The sequence below is a fragment of the Thunnus maccoyii genome, chromosome 12 (assembly GCF_910596095.1).
Source record: "Thunnus maccoyii chromosome 12, fThuMac1.1, whole genome shotgun sequence".
NCBI classification, from domain to species: Eukaryota; Metazoa; Chordata; class Actinopteri; order Scombriformes; family Scombridae; genus Thunnus; species Thunnus maccoyii.
The window spans coordinates 32599949-32622946 of record NC_056544.1 but is presented as its reverse complement, the minus strand read 5'-3'; the positions used below and the strand labels follow the sequence as shown (position 1 = coordinate 32622946).

Here is a 22998-nt window from a genome sequence, read left to right as displayed (position 1 = left end):
GAATCACCTGAGTATTACTGCAGATACTGATGTAGTGTGTCAGTGTTTGTCTGTTCAAGTCTCCATTCTGGGGCCTTTTCTGTTCAACATCTACATGCTGCCACTAGCTCAGGTTATGGAAAACAACTAAATATGTTACTAGTTATGCAGATGATACACAAATTTACATAACCATATCACCAGGGGACTATGGTCCAATACAAGCACTGAGTAAGTGCAAAGAAGAAATCAATGATTGGATGTGCCAGAATTTACTTCAATTAAACAAAGATAAAACTGAAGTAATTGTTTTTGGAGCCAAGGAAGAACATTTAAAAGTCAGCACTCAGCTTCAGTCGATAATGTTAAAAACTACAAACCAAGCCAGAAATCTTGGTGCAGTCATGGACTCAGACCTGAATTTCAACAGCTACATTAAGACAATTACAAAGTCAGCCTACTATCACCTGAAGAATATATCAAGAACTAAAGGACTTATGTCTCAGCAGGATTTGGAAAAACTTGTCCATGTATTTATCTTCAGTAGACTCGACTACTGTAACGCTGTCTTCACAGGTCTCCCTAAAAAACAATCAGACAGCTGCAGCTGATTCAGACGCTGCTGCTCGAGTCCTCACTAAGACCAAGAAAGTGGATCATATCACTCCAGTTCTTGGATCTTTACACTGGCTTCCTGTCTGTCAAACAACTGATGTCAAAATACTGCTGTATGTTTATAAAGCACTGAATGGTTTAAAATACATTTCTGACCTGCTGCTTCATTATGAACCATCCAGACCTCTCAGGTTGTCTGGATCAGGTCTGCTTTCTGTCCCCAGAGTCAAAACTAAACATGGAGAAGCAGCGTTCAGTTTTTATGCTCCACATATCTGAACAAACTCCCAGAAAACTGCAGATCTGCTGCAACTCTCAGTTCTTTTAAATCACAGCTGAAGACTTTTCTGTTTGAGTTTTATTGAACCAAATTTAAGGGTCAATATTTTACACTGCACTGTAACTTTTATTCTCCTGTTTTATCTGTCTTTTTCTTTTTTTAGCTTCTTTTTATTTCCAAATTTAACACTTTTTATTGTATTTAAATGTCTTTTTACTTTTGTTGCCTTTATATTCTGTTTTGGTGCCTTTTATGCTCTATGTAAAGCACTTTGAATTGCCTTGTTGTTGAAATGTGCTTCACAAATAAACTTGCCTTTCCTAACAGAGAGAACTATAAGTACAGAACTACAAAGAGACGGAGAGATTCAGGGAGGAGCTAAGCTGTTACTGAACTATAGAAGAGAGACGAACTTCCATATTCAGCAGAGTTCAATACACAAACCACAAACATTACCTTCATTCAACATGCTGGCTTTGCAATACTCCGTATTTTACTTACTATTTCTGGCCATTCTTGCAGGTATGTTGGATTCTGAATTTTATAAAAGTTTAATACTATTAGTATCTGGATGTGATTCATTGAGACTTTGACAACATGTTATAACAGAGTTATCTCTTCCTTTAGGTGTCAGCTGTGAAGAACTCACTCCAGTCAACAATGAAGAGAACAGTTTAGAAGGCAGCACTGTTACTCTGTCCTACAAATACTACAAAGAAGCCGCTTATAGTGATTATTTCTACTGGTATCGACAATATCCAGGAAAACCACCAGAGTTCCTCATTTCCCATTTCGGTTCAGGAGATCCACTATCAGATCCAGTACCTAGATTGTATTTTAATGTGAGTGCAGATAAAACCCAAATGGATCTGCAGATCTCCTCTGCTGCAGTGTCTGACTCTGCTGTGTACTACTGTGCTCTGCAGCCCACAGTGACAGGAAACACCAAAACTCTGTACAAAAACTTTTGGAGCAAAGACAACAGAATACTCCACAACATCCACTAGAGGGAGTCACACACTGTTAAACTTCACAGGTTTGAATCTTCACATATTTGACTCAGCCCTACAAAAGACTTATCTGTATCCAACATGTGTGAAACCTGGATTATGATGGTGACTGCAGCATCAGTGTCATTTCCACAGTTGAATCAAAGAAGTGTAACAGAGGGGATGATTGGGTCCGACTCTTTCTCTCTTGATAAGGATTCCTGTCTCTCAGCTCAGAGTATCTGCTGATGCAGAGTACTGATCCCATAGCAGTGCTCTCTTTCTCCCACATTCAAATCTGTGCACCCCACTGCTTGAAACTCATTGGAACAACTTCAACATGAGGTCACATGAGGTCATGGATTGCTGACGTGACTGAATGAATATAACTGGTAGTGAAAACACTGAAATGTTATAATGACATGGAAGAAGAGACTGTATTACATGTAGATTGGTCTCATCATGGCAGATACTTGATCTGATGAATCACCTGAGTATTACTGCAGATACTGATGTAGTGTGTCAGTGTTTGTCTGTTCAAGTCTCCATTCTGGGGCCTTTTCTGTTCAACATCTACATGCTGCCACTAGCTCAGGTTATGGAAAACAACTAAATATGTTACTAGTTATGCAGATGATACACAAATTTACATAACCATATCACCAGGAAACTATGGTCCAATACAAGCACTGAGTAAGTGCAAAGAAGAAATCAATGATTGGATGTGCCAGAATTTACTTCAATTAAACAAAGATAAAACTGAAGTAATTGTTTTTGGAGCCAAGGAAGAACATTTAAAAGTCAGCACTCAGCTTCAGTCGATAATGTTAAAAACTACAAACCAAGCCAGAAATCTTGGTGCAGTCATGGACTCAGACCTGAATTTCAACAGCTACATTAAGACAATTACAAAGTCAGCCTACTATCACCTGAAGAATATATCAAGAACTAAAGGACTTATGTCTCAGCAGGATTTGGAAAAAATCCTGCTGAGACAACAGAATACTCCACAACATCCACTAGAGGGAGTCACACACTGTTAAACTTCAGTGGTTTCTTATCAAACAGTCTAGATTCTTTTCCCTCATGAGACACAGTTGTGATGAAGAGTTTTACAAATGAATGTCATTTGACATATGAGTCTCCTCCTACTGACTGCAGAGGTGGCTGCATGGCAGAGAGCTGTTTGATTCCAGCTGTGAACATCAGACCAAACACAACTCACAAAACCACTCAACACTTATTCAAACTCAACATTCACTTACAGCATTTCACTTGTGTAACCATGGAAACACTGGCTGTCATTTTACTGTTTTCAGCTCTTGTAGGTACGTATGTTTTTGTCATTGTGTGATATTTTCCAAATGATGGATATTTGACTCTGGAACAGAACTTTAATACAACATGTTTCCTTCACTAGGTAACACCTTGGAAGATGATTTCTATAGAAATCAGTCAAATGAACAGTTGATCAGTTTGTGTCCACAGAGTAACACTGTACAGTTGACATTTTCCACTGTCTTCTCCTCTCAGCCTCATGAACAATGTTAGTCTAATGGCTTCATTTTCTCTACTTTTTCCAGGACTAATAGCTGGAGACACAATCTCTCCTGTAAAAGATGAAGTCAGTGGAAGAGAAGGAGAATCTGTCACATTCACATGTACCTATGAGACACGTTATAGGAGTATTGGCCTTTTCTGGTACAGACATCATTCTGACCTTCAGGCACCTCAGTTTATACTCTGGAAAGGAGCAAAGGGGGACACAGATCAATATATTCCTGATGAACGATATGAATCCACAACATCAGATACAACAACTGAGCTGACCATACAGAGTCTAACCCTGGCAGACACAGCTCTCTACTACTGTGCTCTAGACACACAGTGATAGAAAGTGTAGAAGAGGCTGTACAAAATCCTGAACACAGATATCTGACTACTCTTCAAAGAGGAGGGAAGTGGTATTCAAACCACAGCTTCATATCAGATGGATTCTGCTAATTCCTGTTTTATCGGAGTCACTGTGGTTACAGCTGCTAATGAAACACTGTGGGAGGATTCACATGAGCAGCAAATCCACATCAATGACAAACCAGCTGGATGATGCTTCAAACACAAGACACCATTTCAGAGACAAAAAATATTAAATGAAAAAAACAAATAATAATAAACTTTATTTATATAGCAAAAATTAGTTTAATTGGTTCACTAGTTTCTAAACAAGGAATTACATTTTACCCGTGTCATTTTAGGTCAGGTTGCATGAAATTTCAGGCCACTGTCAGGAGATTTGTTTTGAATGTCTGACTGCGTCAGTAGAATCTACGTATCCACCTATCTGTGTTGTCTAGGAAACCCTCCTCCGACCTCGGTGACCATGGCGATGCTGATTTACCCTCCATCAGAGAGGTTTCTGCTTTCCCCAAAACATCACAGACAGCTGGATTCTCAAGGAGAGGAGAATATATCCCATTCCTGCTTAAGAATTACAGTGTGACCTCAAGGCCCAGGCTTGACCCAATGCAACCCAATTAATAACCCCTGAAGAAGGAAAATTCCATAACACACGCTTTACATGAACGGCTGTGTGAGCAAAACTCCACAAAACTACATTGTAAAATTCTCTGATGACGCCACCATTCTGGGCTTATTACACAGTGATGAAGACACATCACTTTACCACTATGATATCAAACAGTTTGTGGATTAATGTGACGCTCACCATCTTATCTTGAATATAAATAAAACAGAGGAGATGATATTCGATCCAAAGTCAATTGGTGACCATAGTCCAACTATCATTCACAACACACCCAACAAACAGGTTTCTTCATACAAATATCTCGTTGTTCACACTGACAGCTCGCTCACATGGCATGTACATGTTGAAAATCTGCTCCAGGCTACAACAGAGGATGTACTTTGTGAGAAGGCTTAAACTCTAAACAGCAAACTAATGTTTTTATTTTTACCAAATGATTTTTAGAAAGTTTGGTAACCTGTCAGCACTTTTTAAGTCTAAGCTTGCACATCTTATCCAAACAGACATGAAGATTATAGGTCAAAAAGAACAAAACCATCTTCAGTCTTTATGTGAAAAATCTGTGCTCAGAGAGGCACAGAAAATTCTGAATGATCCAACACACATCCTGAACTCTGAATTTGAAGTGTTGCCTTTCAGGATCCTGCAATGCAGACTGAACCGGTACAAGAACTCATTCATTCCATCCTCCATCAAGATATTAAATAGCTACAAGTAGTGGAGTTTATTCATCGTGCATAAAATATTAAATGGCTATAGTCAAAGAAAACTAATATCTTTTTTCCTCTGAGTGATTTATAATTGAATCAAAAAGGCTTCCTTGTAATTACTGAGTAATTAGTACAACTTACACAAGTCTCTCCTGACTGAACTGTTACTGAGGACGAAGTGATGATGTGAAAAAAAACTGAAATTATTTTAATGTAAAATCACTTTTTGTATCCAACATGAGTGAAACATGATTTATATGATGGTGACTGCAGCATCAGAGTTTCCAGAGTTGAAGGTAGAGGAAGAGTAACTGAGAGAAGTGAAAATACAGATCTAAGAGGAGACGGAGAGATTCAGGGAGGAGCTAAGCTGTTACTGAACTATAGAAGAGAGACGAACTTCCATATTCAGCAGAGTTCAATACACAAACCACAAACAGTAGTGACAGCAAACCCACAGTCTCTGTACAAAAACACAAGCTGACACACTGACAAGCTGCTGGAAGCCTTTTTTCCACACTGTTGTACTGAACTTTTTACCTCCACTAGAGGGCCACATTATCAAGTAGGCGGTGCACTACTTCTGCACTGTGTTCAACCATTCTGTCAATAATAACTGCTGCTGTGAAGAGAACAATTCTCAGACTGAATGTTGAACATCAGATAGTTTCTCCTGTTGATTTAAACCTTGTTGTAGAGATGGAACATTGGCTGTGGATTATTCTTGCTGCTCTTTTCTTTGGTAAGACAGAAAGCAGAATGTGTTTCCTTTCTCAACAGTTTTTAACACAGAACTGATCTATAAGTGCTTTTAATGTCCATCATAGAGGAAACATTTATAACTTTTTTAGAAAAAAAGATGTAGTTCAGTCTGACAGACAGCAGTCAGTAAAAAACAGACTATTCTAGATGTCTCAGTGTCTGCTAGGTAACTCTTTAAAGCTGCTGATTGTTCTCCTTTAATCAATCATCTTTATTGATTCATCTCTTCCTCTGCATGTTCTGTTCTTCCCCAGAGTGTAAAGGACAAGACAGCGTGACCCAGCCAACAGGAGATGTCATTGCTGCTGAAGGAGACACAGTTACACTTGCTTGTACATTTGAGACCACTAGAGCAAGTCCCACTTTGTTCTGGTACAAACAAGAAGTAAATGATTCCCCAAAGTATATGCTGCGGAAATTCATTTCTGGACCACCAGATAAAGCTCCAGAGTTCCAGAATAACAGATTTGATGCTACAATCAACGATCTGCAGATCTCCTCTGCTGCAGTGTCTGACTCTGCTGTGTACTACTGTGCTCTGCAGCCCACAGTGACAGGAAACACCAAAACTCTGTACAAAAACCTTTGGAGCAAAGACAACAGAATACTCCACAACATCCACTAGAGGGAGTCACACACTGTTAAACTTCAGTGGTTTCTTATCAAACAGTCTAGATTCTTTTCCCTCATGAGACACAGTTGTGATGAAGAGTTTTACAAATGAATGTCATTTGACATATGAGTCTCCTCCTACTGACTGCAGAGGTGGCTGCATGGCAGAGAGCTGTTTGATTCCAGCTGTGAACATCAGACCAAACACAACTCACAAAACCACTCAACACTTATTCAAACTCAACATTCACTTACAGCATTTCACTTGTGTAACCATGGAAACACTGGCTGTCATTTTACTGTTTTCAGCTCTTGTAGGTACGTATGTTTTTGTCATTGTGTGATATTTTCCAAATGATGGATATTTGACTCTGGAACAGAACTTTAATACAACATGTTTCCTTCACTAGGTAACACCTTGGAAGATGATTTCTATAGAAATCAGTCAAATGAACAGTTGATCAGTTTGTGTCCACAGAGTAACACTGTACAGTTGACATTTTCCACTGTCTTCTCCTCTCAGCCTCATGAACAATGTTAGTCTAATGGCTTCATTTTCTCTACTTTTTCCAGGACTAATAGCTGGAGACACAATCTCTCCTGAACGAGATGAAGTCAGTAGAGGAGAAGGAGAATCTGTCACACTCACATGTACCTATGAGACAAGCTCAGATTACCCTGAACTTTACTGGTACAAACATCATTCTGACCTTCAGGCACTTCAGTTTATACTCTGGAAAGGAGCAAAATCATGGAGTAGACAAGAACATATTCCTGTTAAACGATATAAATCCAAAACATCAGCTACAACAACTGAGCTGACCATACAGAGTCTAACTCTGGCAGACACAGCTCTCTACTACTGTGCTTTGAGGCCCACAGTGATAGAAAGTGTAGAAGAGGCTGTACAAAAACCTGAACACAGATATCTGACTACTCTTCAAAGAGGAGGGAAGTGGTATTCAAACCACAGCTTCATATCAGATGGATTCTGCTAATTCCTGTTTTATCAGAGTCACTGTGGTTACAGCTGCTAATGAAACACTGTGGGAGGATTCACATGAGCAGCAAATCCACATCAATGACAAACCAGCTGGATGATGCTTCAAACACAAGACACCATCAAACATAAAGTGACATAAAACTGTGTGTTGAACAAAAACCTGAAGTTACTGGTCGGGTAAAAAAGTGAATGTAATGAAAATATGAGAATGTTTGTTTCATACTGTCAGTTTTTATCATGAGCTGTTTCCATTAGACATTCAACAAGGGTGTCTGCTGCCTCCACTGTTTGAACTACGAGTGTGAATGAGATATGGTCACTGACTTCATGTTGTCTTCAGGTATTTACATTTGTTGACATAAGAACTGTCAGTTGTCAGTGTTTTACTATTATCTACCTGATAAAAGTTGTAAGTTATGTAAACCAGGACAGAAAAGACACAAACTTTCACTGTTTCCAGGTTTTCAAGCCTCTCATGAGCTGTTCTGGATAAGAACGTCAGCAGAAAAGACTGTTACAAGGATGTTTAATATAGAAAAACAGGGAATTCATCTTCATCTTTACCCAAAGTTGTGGGATATTAAATATGTAGATGAAGTATTTCTTACCTTTCTGTCCAATGTTTTATCCTTCGGGAGTGTAGCAGCTGTGAAATATAGGTGATCCCTCTGGAAACTAAAAATAAACTAAACAAGATACATAAATAAATGACCAAAAAACCTCTTCCATGGACGACCTGAACAAGGTCATCCCAGTCCTTCCATGTTATTAGCGGTGTTCCTCAGGGCTCTGTCTTGGGCCTCCTTCGTTTTATCATTTATCTCTTACCACAAAATTTGAAAAACATGTCCGCTGCTATGCGGATGACACGCAGCTCTACCTGTCTACCAAACCTACTTCCACTCTTGCATCCTCTTCCTCTTCCGCTTGCCTGCTGGAAATCAAATCCTGGCTTTCACATAATTTCCCCAAACTTAACAGTGATAAAACAGAGATTCTCCTCGTGGGTACAAAATTTACTTTATCCAAACTCACCAGTTTTTCACTGACTATTGATTATTCCACAGTCACCCCTTCCCCCAGGTTAAGAGTCTGGGCATCATCCTTGACAGCACATTATCTTTTGAGCCACACATCAATAATATCACCTTGTCTACTGACTTCCACTTACACAATATCTCTCATCTCTGTCTCTATATCCAACAGTACCGCCATTCTCACTCATGCTCTGATTACATCCTGTATCGATTACTTCAACTCTATCCTTTCTGGTCTTCCTCACAAGTTCCTCCATAAACTTCAACTGGTTCAAGATTCTGCCGCCTGTATCATTACCAGAACCTCTTCCAAAGAACATTTCACCTCTGTTCTCCAGCAACTATACTGGCTTCCTGTTAAACACTGTATTGACTTTAAGATTCTGCTTCTCACCTTCAAGGCCCTTCATAAGTTAGCACCTCTGTATCTCTCTGACCTCCTTCACACCTTCACACCCTCCTGTACTCTCAGATCATCCTCTGCCATTCTCCTCACTACACCTCCTGCCTGCTTGACAACCAAGGGGTCCAGAGCCTTCAGCTGTGCTGCCCCTCACCTCTGGACCTCTGTCTCCCAGACATACGCAACACTGATTCTCTCCCAACCTTCAAATCTCGTCTCAAAACGCACCTTTTCAAAGTGGCTTATTCCCTCTGATTGCTTTATTCAAATCAAGTTTGCACTGATGATAATTTTATACTTCTATTTGCTATTTTAACCCTATTTTATATGATGCTGCTTTGTTGGATTTATTGATGTTGTTTTCACTGCTGTGTGTTTGTAAGGTTTCCTTGTGGCAGTGGCAGGAAACACCAAAACTCTGTACAAAAACTTTTGGAGCAAAGACAACAGAATACTCCACAACATCCACTAGAGGGAGTCACACACTGTTAAACTTCAGTGGTTTGAAACTTCACATATTTGACTCAGCCCTACAAAAGACTCATCTGTATCCAACATGTGTGAAACCTGGATTATGATGGTGACTGCAGCATCAGTGTCATTTCCACAGTTGACTCAAAGAAGTGTAACAGAAGGGATGAATGGGTCCGACTCTTTCTCTCTTGATAAGGATTCCTGTCTCTCAGCTCAGAGTATCTGCTGATGCAGAGTACTGATCCCATAGCAGTGCTCTTTTTTTCCCACATTCAAATCTGTGCACCCCACTGCTTGAAACTCATTGGAACAACTTCAACATGAGGTCACATGAGGTCATGGATTGCTGACGTGACTGAATGAATATAACTGGTAGTGAAAACACTGAAATGATATAATAACATGGAGGAAGAGACTGTATTACATGTAGATTGGTCTCATCATGGCAGATACTTGATCTGATGAATCACCTGAGTATTACTGCAGATACTGATGTAGTGTGTCAGTGTTTGTCTGTTCAAGGCTCCATTCTGGGGCCTTTTCTGTTCAACATCTACATGCTGCCACTAGCTCAGGTTATGGAAAACAACTAAATATGTTACTAGTTATGCAGATGATACACAAATTTACATAACCATATCACTAGGGGACTATGGTCCAATACAAGCACTGAGTAAGTGCAATGAACAAATCAATGATTGGATGTGCCAGAATTTTCTTCAGTTAAACAAAGACAAAACTGAAGTAATTGTTTTTGGAGCCAAGGAAGAACGTTTAAAAGTCAGCACTCAGCTTCAGTCGATAATGTTAAAAACTACAAACCAAGCCAGAAATCTTGGTGTAGTCATGGACTCAGACCTGAATTTCAACAGCTACATTAAGACAATTACAAAGTCAGACTACTATCACCTGAAGAATATATCAAGAATTAAAGGAATTATGTCTCAGCAGGATTTGGAAAAACTTGTCCATGTATTTATCTTCAGTAGACTCGACTACTGTAACGCTGTCTTCACAGGTCTCCCTAAAAAACAATCAGACAGCTGCAGCTGATTCAGACGCTGCTGCTCGAGTCCTCACTAAGACCAAGAAAGAGGATCAAATCACTCCAGTTCTTGGATCTTTACACTGGCTTCCTGTCTGTTAAACAACTGATGTCAAAATACTGCTGTATGTTTATAAAGCACTGAATGGTTTAAAATACATTTCTGATCTGCTGCTTCATTATGAACCATCCAGACCTCTCAGTCATCTGGATCAGGTCTGCTTTCTGTCCCCAGAGTCAAAACTAAACATGGAGAAGCAGCCTTCAGATTTTATGCTCCACATATCTGAACAAACTCCAAGAAAACTGCAGATCTGCTGCAACTCTCAATTCTTTTAAATCACAGCTGAAGACTTTTGTTTGACTTTTATTAAACCAAATTTAAGGGTCAATATTTTACACTGCACTGTAACTTTTATTCTCCTGTTTTATCTGTCTTATTCTTTTTTTCAGCTTCTTTTTATTTCCAAATTTAACACTTTTTATTGTATTTAAATGTCTTTTTACTTGTGTTGCTTTTATATTCTGTCTTGATGCCTTTTATGCTCTATGTAAAGCACTTTGAATTGCCTTGTTGTTGAAATGTGCTACACAAATAAACTTGCCTTTCCTAACAGAGAGAACTATAAATACAGAACTACAAAGAGACAGAGACATTCAGGGAGGAGCTAAACTGTTACTGAACTATAGAAGAGAGACGAACTTCCATATTCAGCAGAGTTCAATACACAAACCACAAACATTACCTTCATTCAACATGCTGGCTTTGCAATACTCTTTATTTTCTTTACTATTTCTGGCCATTCTTGCAGGTATGTTGGATTCAGTATTTTATAAAAGTTTAATACTAATAGTATCTGGATGTGATTCATTTACTGAGACAACATGTTATAACAGAGTTATCTCTTCCTTTAGGTGTCAGCTGTCAAGAACTCACTCCAGTCAACAATGAAGAGAACAGTTTAGAAGGCAGCACTGTTACTCTGTCCTACAAATACTCCAAACAAGCTGATAGCAATGATAATTTCTTCTGGTATCGACAATATCCAGGAAAAACACCAGAATTCATCATCTATCATTTAGGAACTGGAAAGATATTAAATGCTCTAATTTCTGGACTGGAGATTACAGTGAAAGACAAACAAATCCATCTGCAGATCTCCTCTGCTGCAGTGACAGACTCTGCTCTGTACTACTGTGCTGTGAGGCCCACAGTGACAGCAAACCCACAGTCTCTGTACAAAAACACAAGCTGACACACTGACAAGCTGCTGGAAGCCTTTTTTCCACACTGTTGTACTGAACTTTTTACCTCCACTAGAGGGCCACATCATCAAGTAGACGGTGCACTACTTCTGCACTGTGTTCAACCATTCTGTCAATAATAACTGCTGCTGTGAAGAGAACAATTCTCAGACTGAATGTTGAACATCAGATAGTTTCTCCTGTTGATTTAAACCTTGTTGTAGAGATGGAACATTGGCTGTGGATTATTCTTGCTGCTCTTTTCTTTGGTAAGACAGAAAGCAGAATGTGTTTCCTTTCTCAACAGTTTTTAACACAGAACTGAGCTATAAGTGCTTTTAATGTCCATCATAGAGGGAACAGGTAATTCCTGCTGCCATTTACAACTTTTTTAGAAAACAAGATGTGGTTCAGTCTGACAGACAGCAGTCAGTAAAAAACAGACTATTCTAGATGTCTCAGTGTCTGCTAGGTAACTCTTTAAAGCTGCTGATTGTTCTCCTTTAATCAATCATCTTTATTGATTCATCTCTTCCTCTGCATGTTCTGTTCTTCCCCAGAGTGTAAAGGACAAGACAGCGTGACCCAGCCAACAGGAGATGTCATTGCTGCTGAAGGAGACACAGTTACACTTGGCTGTACATTTAAGACCAGTGACACAAATTCATACTTATTCTGGTACAAACAAGAAGTAAATGATTTCCCAAAGTTTATGCTGCGGCGTTACATGTCTGGAGGAGGAGATAATGCTGCAGAGTTCCAGAAAGACAGATTTGATGCTACATTGAACAAAACATCAGTTCCTCTGAAGATCCAGAAGCTGCAGCTGTCTGACTCTGCTGTGTACTACTGTGCTCTGCAGCCCACAGTGACAGGAAACACCAAAACTCTGTACAAAAACCTTTGGAGCAAAGACAACAGAATACTCCACAACATCCACTAGAGGGAGTCACACACTGTTAAACTTCAGTGGTTTCTTATCAAACAGTCTGGATTTCTTGTAGTGGTGATAAAAACAACAGACAAATTATAATACAGGTATAGAGTCTGAATAGATTTATTAACACAAGAGAAAAGCATGAATTGGCAGTATGGTGCAATATATCAGTTACAATCACCAAGTATTACAGTACAAAATGATTCATAGATAATATTTATCAGCTCAGAGATGCTGTCTGTTAAACATGACTCCAAGTCCAATATGTTCCCTTTAGTTGAGCTGTGAGGTGAGGTAGGAAGGGATTTATTGAGGAACAAAACTATGTCTGAAGGACAGAAAAGACACAAACTTTCACTGTGGTGTTTAAAACAAAACAAGTTTTCAATCCTCTTATGAGCTGTTCTGGATCAGAACATCAGCAGAATTCCTGAATATATTCTTGAATATAAGATGCTAAATGAAATATTCAGTTATTTGAAACAACAACTTTTAGGTTTTGCTGATCCTTCTTAATTTGAACTCTACTATTGAGAGATAAAACAACTTGAATCCATCATCTCCATGAACTGTGTAACTTCAGACTCTGGTATTGAATCTATTTATTCTTCATTTTATAATAGAATAGAATTGATTTCTCGGGTCACAATATTTCTGGTGTACCACAGGGTTCAATCCTAGGTCCTCTCAATTTCAGTTCATGTGTTGTCTTTGAATTGGTAACTATAGAATCTGATATATTTAGTTACTTACAGCAAAGTGTGGAACAACAGCATTTGAGTGATTCTAGAAAAGAGATCCTTTAACTTGCCGTTAAAATTCTTTCGACTGGTTTAACTCAAACCTGCTAAGGTGTCCATTATTGTTAAGCATACTGCTCATGGGCTGCATGGAATATTTGATGCTGAGGTTTCCTTCAAGCTTTTCAGCTGACTTATGTTATAACGAGACAAATAAATGTTGTATCAACTTTAGGAACATAGATTAGATCCTTCTTGAGTTTGTAAACCCTGAAAATGCGATCCATCCTTTAAATCATCGTGGCTACCTTTCTGTAACTGAGAGAAGCGAAAATACAGATCTAAGAGATTCAGGGAGGAGCTAAGCTGTTACTGAACTATAGAAGAGAGACGAACTTCCATATTCAGCAGAGTTCAATACACAAACCACAAACATTACCTTCATTCAACATGCTGGCATTGAATAGCTCTGTATTTATATTGCTGTTTCTCTGCATTTTAGCAGGTATGTTAGATTTAACCATTAAATAATTTAATGTTTTTGAAATGTAATTAATTTATTGAGAATTTCACATGTTATAACAGAGTTATCTCTTCCTTTAGGTGTCAGCTGTCAAGAACTCACTCCAGTCAACAATGAAGAGTACAGTTTAGAAGGCAGCACTGTTACTCTGTCCTACAAATACTCCAAAGCAGCTGCAGCTGATGATTATTTCTTCTGGTATCGACAATATCCAGGAAAACGACCAGAGTTCCTTATTTCCCATTTCGGTTCAGGGGATCCAATATCAGCTGCAGTACTTAGACTGTCTTTTAATGTGAGTGAAGATAAAATCCATCTGCAGATCTCCTCTGCTGCAGTGACAGACTCTGCTCTGTACTACTGTGCTGTGAGGCCCACAGTGACAGCAAACCCACAGTCTCTGTACAAAAACACAAGCTGACACACTGACAAGCTGCTGGAAGCCTTTTTTCCACACTGTTGTACTGAACTTTTTACCTCCACTAGAGGGCCACATTATCAAGTAGGCGGTGCACTACTTCTGCACTGTGTTCAACCATTCTGTCAATAATAACTGCTGCTGTGAAGAGAACAATTCTCAGACTGAATGTTGAACATCAGATAGTTTCTCCTGTTGATTTAAACCTTGTTGTAGAGATGGAACATTGGCTGTGGATTATTCTTGCTGCTCTTTTCTTTGGTAAGACAGAAAGCAGAATGTGTTTCCTTTCTCAACAGTTTTTAACACAGAACTGAGCTATAAGTGCTTTTAATGTCCATCATAATGGAAACAGGTAATTTCTGCTGCCATTTACAACCTTTTTAGAAAAAAAGATGTGGTTCAGTCTGACAGACTGCAGTCAGTAAAAAACAGACTATTCTAGATATGTCAGTGTCTGCTAGGTAACTCTTTAAAGCTGCTGATTGTTCTCCTTTAATCAATCATCTTTATTGATTCATCTCTTCCTCTGCATGTTCTGTTCTTCCCCAGAGTGTAAAGGACAAGACAGCGTGACCCAGCCAACAGGAGATGTCATTGCTGCTGAAGGAGACACGGTTACACTTGGCTGTCAATATAAGAGCAGTGTAACTCCCTATTTGTTCTGGTACAAACAAGAAGTAAATGATTCCCCAAAGTTTATACTGCGACGTGATAATTATGGAGCTGGACATAATGCTGCTGAGTTTGAGAAGAATAGATTTGATGCTACAGTTAACGGGACATCAGTTCCTCTGCAGATCTCCTCTGCTGCAGTGTCTGACTCTGCTGTGTACTACTGTGCTCTGCAGCCCACAGTGACAGGAAACACCAAAACTCTGTACAAAAACCTTTGGAGCAAAGACAACAGAATACTCCACAACATCCACTAGAGGGAGTCACACACTGTTAAACTTCAGTGCTTTCTTATCAAACAGTCTAGATTCTTTTCCCTCATGAGACACAGTTGTGATGAAGAGTTTTACAAATGAATGTCATTTGACATATGAGTCTCCTCCTACTGACTGCAGAGGTGGCTGCATGGCAGAGAGCTGTTTGATTCCAGCTGTGAACATCAGACCAAACACAACTCACAAAACCACTCAACACTTATTCAAACTCAACATTGACTTACAGCATTTCACTTGTGTAACCATGGAAACACTGGCTGTCATTTCACTGTTTTCAGCTCTTGTAGGTACGTATGTTTTTGTCATTGTGTGATATTTTCCAAATGATGGATATTTGACTCTGGAACAGAACTTTAATACAACATGTTTCCTTCACTAGGTAACACCTTGGAAGATGATTTCTATAGAAATCAGTCTAATGAACAGTTGATCAGTTTGTGTCCACAGAGTAACACTGTACAGTTGACATTTTCCACTGTCTTCTCCTCTCAGCCTCATGAACAATGTTAGTCTAATGGCTTCATTTTCTCTACTTTTTCCAGGACTAATAGCTGGAGACACAATCTCTCCTGTACGAGATAAAGTCAGTGGAAGAGAAGGAGAATCTGTCACACTCACATGTACCTATGAGACAAGTTATAAAAATATTTACCTTTACTGGTACAAACATCATTCTGACCTTCAGGCACCTCAGTTTATACTCTGGAAAGGAGCAAAATCATACAGTGCTTATGATCATATTCCTGATAAACGATATAAATCCTAAACAACAGATACATCAACTGAGCTGACCATACAGAGTCTAACCCTGGCAGACACAGCTCTCTACTACTGTGCTGTGAGACCCACAGTGATAGAAAGTGTAGAAGAGGCTGTACAAAAACCTGAACACAGATATCTGACTACTCTTCAAAGAGGAGGGAAGTGGTATTCAAACCACAGCTTCATATCAGATGGATTCTGCTAATTCCTGTTTTATCAGAGTCACTGTGGTTACAGCTGCTAATGAAACACTGTGGGAGGATTCACATGAGCAGCAAATCCACATCAATGACAAACCAGCTGGATGATGCTTCAAACACAAGACACCATCAAACATAAAGTGACATAAAACTGTGTGTTGAACAAAAACCTGAAGTTACTCGTCGGGTTAAAAAGTGAATGTAATGAAAATATGAGAATGTTTGTTTCATACTGTCAGTTTTTATAATGAGCTGTTTCCATTAGACATTCAACAAGGGTGTCTGCTGCCTCCACTGTTTGAACTACGAGTGTGAATGAGATATGGTCACTGACTACTGAGCATGTGCGAGAACGCTATTCTGTTAACAGAGCTTCGTTAGCTTCTTGTGCTACATATCACTGTCTATTAACATGGTACTACATTATGAATTTCTTGAAGAATTTCACTACAAGTTACAGTACATTTCTGAAACAGGTTGTAGCCACTGTAGGTCTTTGGTTATTGGCCATGATTAATGCTTCTTAACTGTTTAAGTTAACTAGTGTGCAGTGTCTGCTTAACAAACCTGATCTGGATCCAACTGTATGCAATCATTTCAGGTCTAGCTCAAAATGACCTTTTATTTCAAAAAATATTTTGAGTTGTTGGATCTTAGCTCAGATTTCGATACAGTGGATCATGGAGTCCTCAGTGACAGGCTACAACGGTGGGTTGGCCCATCTGTTTCTGATTTAAGCTGGTTTATATCATATTTATCAAATAAACAATTATTTGTGATGGTTGCTAATGATATGTCTGATGCTGCTGTCTTGAGTTATGGAGTGCCTCAAGAGTCTGTTATTGGTCCTATCTTATTTTCTATTCATATACTACTGTTTTAACATATCTTTTCACTTTTATGCAGACGACAAACAGCTGTACATTTCCCTCAGATGTGGCAATTTCAGCAAACTGTCTGATTTAAAGGATTGCCTGGACTCTATGAGAAGCTGGATGTTTAAAAACTTCTTTAACTTGCTTATTCAATGATGATACAACAGTTCATGGAGAGAGAGAATACCACCAACAAGGACCCCTTAATTTCTCTTCTTGTCTCTTTCTCTTCTTCACAAAATAACTCTTCTGTTAGCTTCCTGAGTGCAGTTTCTCCTTTGGAATGTAGGTAACAGTAGCAGGTAGCAGTTGACAGCTAGCTAGCTGTTTTGATTTAAAAATATATCTAAAGATGATATTTCCTCTACTGTTAATTAATTTTGTTACCTCTTCTGTAGAGTATCTTCTGAAGATTATTTGAAGGTTATTTTGCAAAATGTCCCACTTTGTAGGTCCAAGTTTGAGATGTATTCAGGAGCCCATCTCTGGTGCAGTCACTCTCTGAGCTGTGAGAGCAGGGAGGAGGAGATTAAGGGAGGAGCAAAACTGTCACTGAAGTACAGAAAGACACAAACTTTCACTGTGGTGTTTCATACTAAACAACACAGACAGTTTCTTCTTATCTTCAAGATGGTGTCAATGCAATTAAGTCTGTTTTCAACTTTGTTTCTGATCACACTAACAGGTAGGTGACACACTTCATATTTACTTCTGTTGATGTTTGATTGAAAACTGAGCATGAAGTTGTATGTATTCATGTTATGAGTCTTTGACAACATGTTATAACAGAGTTATCTCTTCCTTTAGGTGTCAGCTGTCAAGAACTCACTCCAGTCAACAATGAAGAGAACAGTCTAGAAGGCAGCACTGTTACTCTGTCCTACAACTACTCCAAACAAGCTGCTGGCAATGATCATTTCTTCTGGTATCGACAATATCCAGGAAAACCACCAGAGTTCCTCATGTACATCTCAGGACTGAACAAACCAAGACCAGCAGATTCTCTGAAGTCAGAAACAAGATTCTTTACTGATCTGTTTGAAGACAAGCGTGGAGTCAAACTGCAGATCTCCTCTGCTGCAATGTCTGACTCTGCTGTGTACTACTGTGCTCTGCAGCCCACAGTGACAGGAAACACCAAAACTCTGTACAAAAACCTTTGGAGCAAAGACAACAGAATACTCCACAACATCCACTAGAGGGAGTCACACACTGTTAAACTTCAGTGGTTTGTTTTCAAACAGTCTAGAGTTATTGTGGTGTACTACAGGGTTCAACCTGAGGTCCTCTCATTTTCATTTTACACATTTCCTTTGGGTTAAGATTTGTGGTTTAAAACAATAATTTCAGTCGTTTTACTGATAAAACTTGATGGTATATTACATTAAAATACAGTCATTATGGCAGCTGGTGTATTACATGTTAAGTGCTGCTGTTTCAGACTTTCCTACAGTTCAGTGATTCTAGAACTGAGATCCTTCAACTTGTGAAAATTCTGTCAACAAGTTGAAATCAAAGCTTGTTCAGCTGTCCATTAATGTGAAGCATATTGCTCATAGTCTGTGTATAATATCTGATGCTGAGCTTTCCTTTCATTATCAGCTGACTTCAGTTGTACAATGATGTAACAATTTTGTCTCTACTGTAGGAGCATAACATCAGGTCCTTTGTGTTTTTGTAAACCCTGAAAAGGTGATCCATCCTTTAAATAATCACAGCTACATGTCTGGAACTCCCTGTATAAAGGGGTCACTAAAAAAACATTTCCCTCTTCCAGCTGATATAAAATCATGCTAACAGTCTGTTAACTGTGAGCAGGAATCTTTGGGAAACTCACAGTTTGGGTTGAACATCCACCATAGGTGTCCTCTCTCTCTCTCTCTCTCTCTCTCTCTCTCTCTCTCTGTTGTTTATCCTTCAAACTGAAACTGGTTCACACAACCTGAAGGTTTTGGCCCAGAGGACAAATAAGACACATAATGATCACTGATTACTTTTATAAAAACATGAGGCAATTCTCTGCATTTTGACGGTGTTCCTCAGTGACGGCGTATAAATTCAATCTGTGTTTCTCTTGTTGAAGCAAATGTGTGATGTGGACGCTACAGACAATAAACTTTATCTCCAACAGGCAGAGTGACATTCAAGAGTTAACAGAATGATGCCATGATGGCTTCTTATCCATATTTTACATTTATTCTCATCATGCATAAAATATTAAATGGCTATACTCAAAGAAAACTAATATCATTTTTCCTCTGAGTGATTTATAATTTAATCAGATAGGTTTCCTCATAATTACTAAATAATTACTACCTCATACACCTATTTCCTTTATCTATTTAATCTCTAATGAAAACTGTCATTTAGTACAAGTCTCCTGACTGAACTGTTACTGAGGATGAAGTGATGATGTGAAAAATATATTTCTGTTATAAACTGAAATTATTTAAATGTAAAATCACTTTTTGTATCCAACATGAGTGAAACATGATTTATATGATGGTGACTGCAGCATCAGAGTTTCCAGAGTTGAAGGTAGAGGAAGAGTAACTGAGAGAAGTGAAAATACAGATCTAAGAGGAGACGGAGAGATTCAGGGAGGAGCTAAGCTGTTACTGAACTATAGAAGAGAGACGAACTTCCATATTCAGCAGAGTTCAATACACAAACCACAAACATTACCTTCATTCAACATGCTGGCATTGGACTATTATGTATTTTCTTTACTGTTTCTAGTCATTCTGACAGGTATGAAAGTTTCTGCATGAAAAAAATTCAATTCCACTTTTGTCTGAATGTGATTCCTTGATCGTGACTTTAACATGTTATAACAGAGTTATCTCTTCCTTTAGGTGTCAGCTGTCAAGAACTCACTCCAGTCAACAATGAAGAGAACAGTTTAGAAGGCAGCACTGTTACTCTGTCCTACAACTACTCCAAACAAGCTGATAGCAATGATTATTTCTTCTGGTATCGACAATATCCAGCAAAACCGCCAGAGTTCCTCATTTCCCATTTCGGTTCAGGAGATTCAATATCAGCTGCAGTACCTAGACTGTCTTTTAAAGTGAGTGAAGATAAAACCCAAATGGATCTGCAGATCTCCTTTGCTGCAGTGACAGACTCTGCTCTGTACTACTGTGCTGTGAGGCCCACAGTGACAGCAAACCCACAGTCTCTGTACAAAAACACAAGCTGACACACTGACAAGCTGCTGGAAGCCTTTTTTCCACACTGTTGTACTGAACTTTTTACCTCCACTAGAGGGCCACATTATCAAGTAGGCGGTGCACTACTTCTGCACTGTGTTCAACCATTCTGTCAATAATAACTGCTGCTGTGAAGAGAACAATTCTCAGACTGAATGTTGAACATCAGATAGTTTCTCCTGTTGATTTAAACCTTGTTGTAGAGATGGAACATTGGCTGTGGATTATTCTTGCTGCTCTTTTCTTTGGTAAGACAGAAAGCAGAATGTGTTTCCTTTCTCAACAGTTTTTAACACACAACTGATCTATAAGTGCTTTTAATGTCCATCATAAAGGAAACAGGTTATTTCTGCCTCCATTTATAACTTTTTTAGAAAAAAAGATGTGGTTCAGTCTGACAGACAGCAGTCAGTAGAAACAGACTATTCTAGATGTCTCAGTGTCTGCTAGGTAACTCTTTAAAGCTGCTGATTGTTCTCCTTTAATCAATCATCTTTATTGATTCATCTCTTCCTCTGCATGTTCTGTTCTTCCCCAGAGTGTAAAGGACAAGACAGCGTGACCCAGCCAACAGGAGATGTCATTGCTGCTGAAGGAGACACAGTTACACTTGATTGTACATTTGAGACCACTAGAACAGATTCCACTTTGTTCTGGTACAAACAAGAAGTAAATGATTTTCCAAAGTATATGCTGCGGCGTTACATCTCTGGTGGAGGAGATAATGCTGCAGAGTTCCAGAAAAACAGATTTGATGCTACAGTGAACAATCCATCAGCTCCTCTGAAGATCCAGAAGCTGCAGCTGTCTGACTCTGCTGTGTACTACTGTGCTCTGCAGCCCACAGTGACAGGAAACACCAAAACTCTGTACAAAAACCTTTGGAGCAAAGACAACAGAATACTCCACAACATCCACTAGAGGGAGTCACACACTGTTAAACTTCAGTGGTTTCTTGTCAAACAATCTAGATTCTTTTCCCTCATGAGACACAGTTGTGATGAAGAGTTTTACAAATGAATGTCATTTGACATATGAGTCTCCTCCTACTGACTGCAGAGGTGGCTGCATGGCAGAGAGCTGTTTGATTCCAGCTGTGAACATCAGACCAAACACAACTCACAAAACCACTCAACACTTAGTCAAACTCAACATTCACTTACAGCATTTCACTTGTGTAACCATGGAAACACTGGCTGTCATTTCACTGTTTTCAGCTCTTGTAGGTACGTATGTTTTTGTCATTGTGTGATATTTTCCAAATGATGGATATTTGACTCTGGAACAGAACTTTAATACGACATGTTTCCTTCACTAGGTGTAACACCTTGGAAGATGATTTCTATAGAAATCAGTCAAATGAACAGTTGATCAGTTTGTGTCCACAGAGTAACACTGTACAGTTGACATTTTCCACTGTCTTCTCCTCTCAGCCTCATGAACAATGTTAGTCTAATGGCTTCATTTTCTCTACTTTTTCCAGGACTAATAGCTGGAGACATAATCTCTCCTGAACAAGATGAAGTCAGTGGAAGAGAAGGAGAATCTGTCACACTCACATGTACCTATGAGACAACCGAGACTGGTGTTAACCTTTACTGGTACAAACATCATTCTGATCTTCAGGCACCTCAGTTTATACTCGGGAAAGGAGCAAGATCATGGAGTGGTGGTGAATATATTCCTGATAAACGATATAAATCCAAAACATCAGCTACAACAACTGAGCTGACCATACAGAGTCTAACCCTGGCAGACACAGCTCTCTACTATTGTGCTCTAGACACACAGTGATAGAAAGTGTAGAAGAGGCTGTACAAAAACCTGAACACAGATATCTGACTACTCTTCAAAGAGGAGGGAAGTGGTATTCAAACCACAGCTTCATATCAGATGGATTCTGCTAATTCCTGTTTTATCAGAGTCACTGTGGTTACAGCTGCTAATGAAACACTGTGGGAGGATTCACATGAGCAGCAAATCCACATCAATGACAAACCAGCTGGATGATGCTTCAAACACAAGACACCATTTCAGAGACAAAAAATATTAAATGAAAAAAACAAATAATAATAACAATAATAATAAACTTTATTTATATAGCACTTTTCAAAAACAAGGTTATAAAGTGCTTCACAGACATAAAACAAAATACACAATGCAATTACATATCAAAAAGCTAAAAGACAGTAAGAAATGGAAACAAAGGACCAAATAAACAAATAAAAAAAACCAAAAAAACTCTAATTAAATGCACTTATATAAAAATGAGTTTTTAAAAGAGTTTTAAAAGAGGACACTGAGGTAGCTTGTGTGATTTCCAGAGGACGGTTATTCCACAATTGGGGAGCTCTAACAGCAAATGCCCTTCTACCCCGTCTCAAGCTTTGCCCTGGGGACTGAGAGCAACAGCTGGTCCACAGATCTTAGAGAACAAGCTGGGGTGCAAGGGATGAAGGTCAGTGATATAAGACGGGGCTAGGCTGTTCAGAGATTTAAAAACAAGCAGTAAAATTTTAAAATCAATTCTAAAAACCACAGGTAACCAGTGCAATGAGGCGAGAACAGGGGAAATGTGATCATATTTTCTAGCTCTTGTAAGAACCCTAGCCGCAGTATTCTGTACAAGCTGTAGGTGGTTGATTGATTTTAGGGGCAGTCCAGCAAATAAGGAGTTGCAGT

The 22998-nt window shown here is 38.9% G+C and overlaps 4 gene segments (V, D, J or C); all 4 read left to right on the top strand.

The window, feature by feature from the left end:
* Positions 1-11681: 11681 nt before the first annotated feature.
* Positions 11682-14269, top strand: LOC121908863 (the record flags this gene model as incomplete). The annotated part of the segment is given in 4 exon segments: positions 11682-11968; positions 12260-12558; positions 12914-12920; positions 14154-14269. Coding segments are annotated over 4 exon segments (465 nt in total), but the record flags the coding sequence as incomplete, so codon positions are not given.
* Positions 14270-17651: 3382 nt separating this feature from the next.
* LOC121908862 lies at positions 17652-18800 on the top strand. The segment is given in 3 exon segments: positions 17652-17789; positions 17912-18188; positions 18797-18800. Coding segments are annotated over 3 exon segments (336 nt in total).
* Positions 18801-19800: 1000 nt separating this feature from the next.
* On the top strand, positions 19801-20391 carry LOC121908861. The segment is given in 3 exon segments: positions 19801-19855; positions 19960-20127; positions 20372-20391. Coding segments are annotated over 3 exon segments (243 nt in total).
* LOC121909407 lies at positions 20278-21183 on the top strand (the record flags this gene model as incomplete). The annotated part of the segment is given in 2 exon segments: positions 20278-20564; positions 20855-21183. Coding segments are annotated over 2 exon segments (372 nt in total), but the record flags the coding sequence as incomplete, so codon positions are not given.
* Between the last annotated feature and the right edge of the window lie 1815 nt (positions 21184-22998).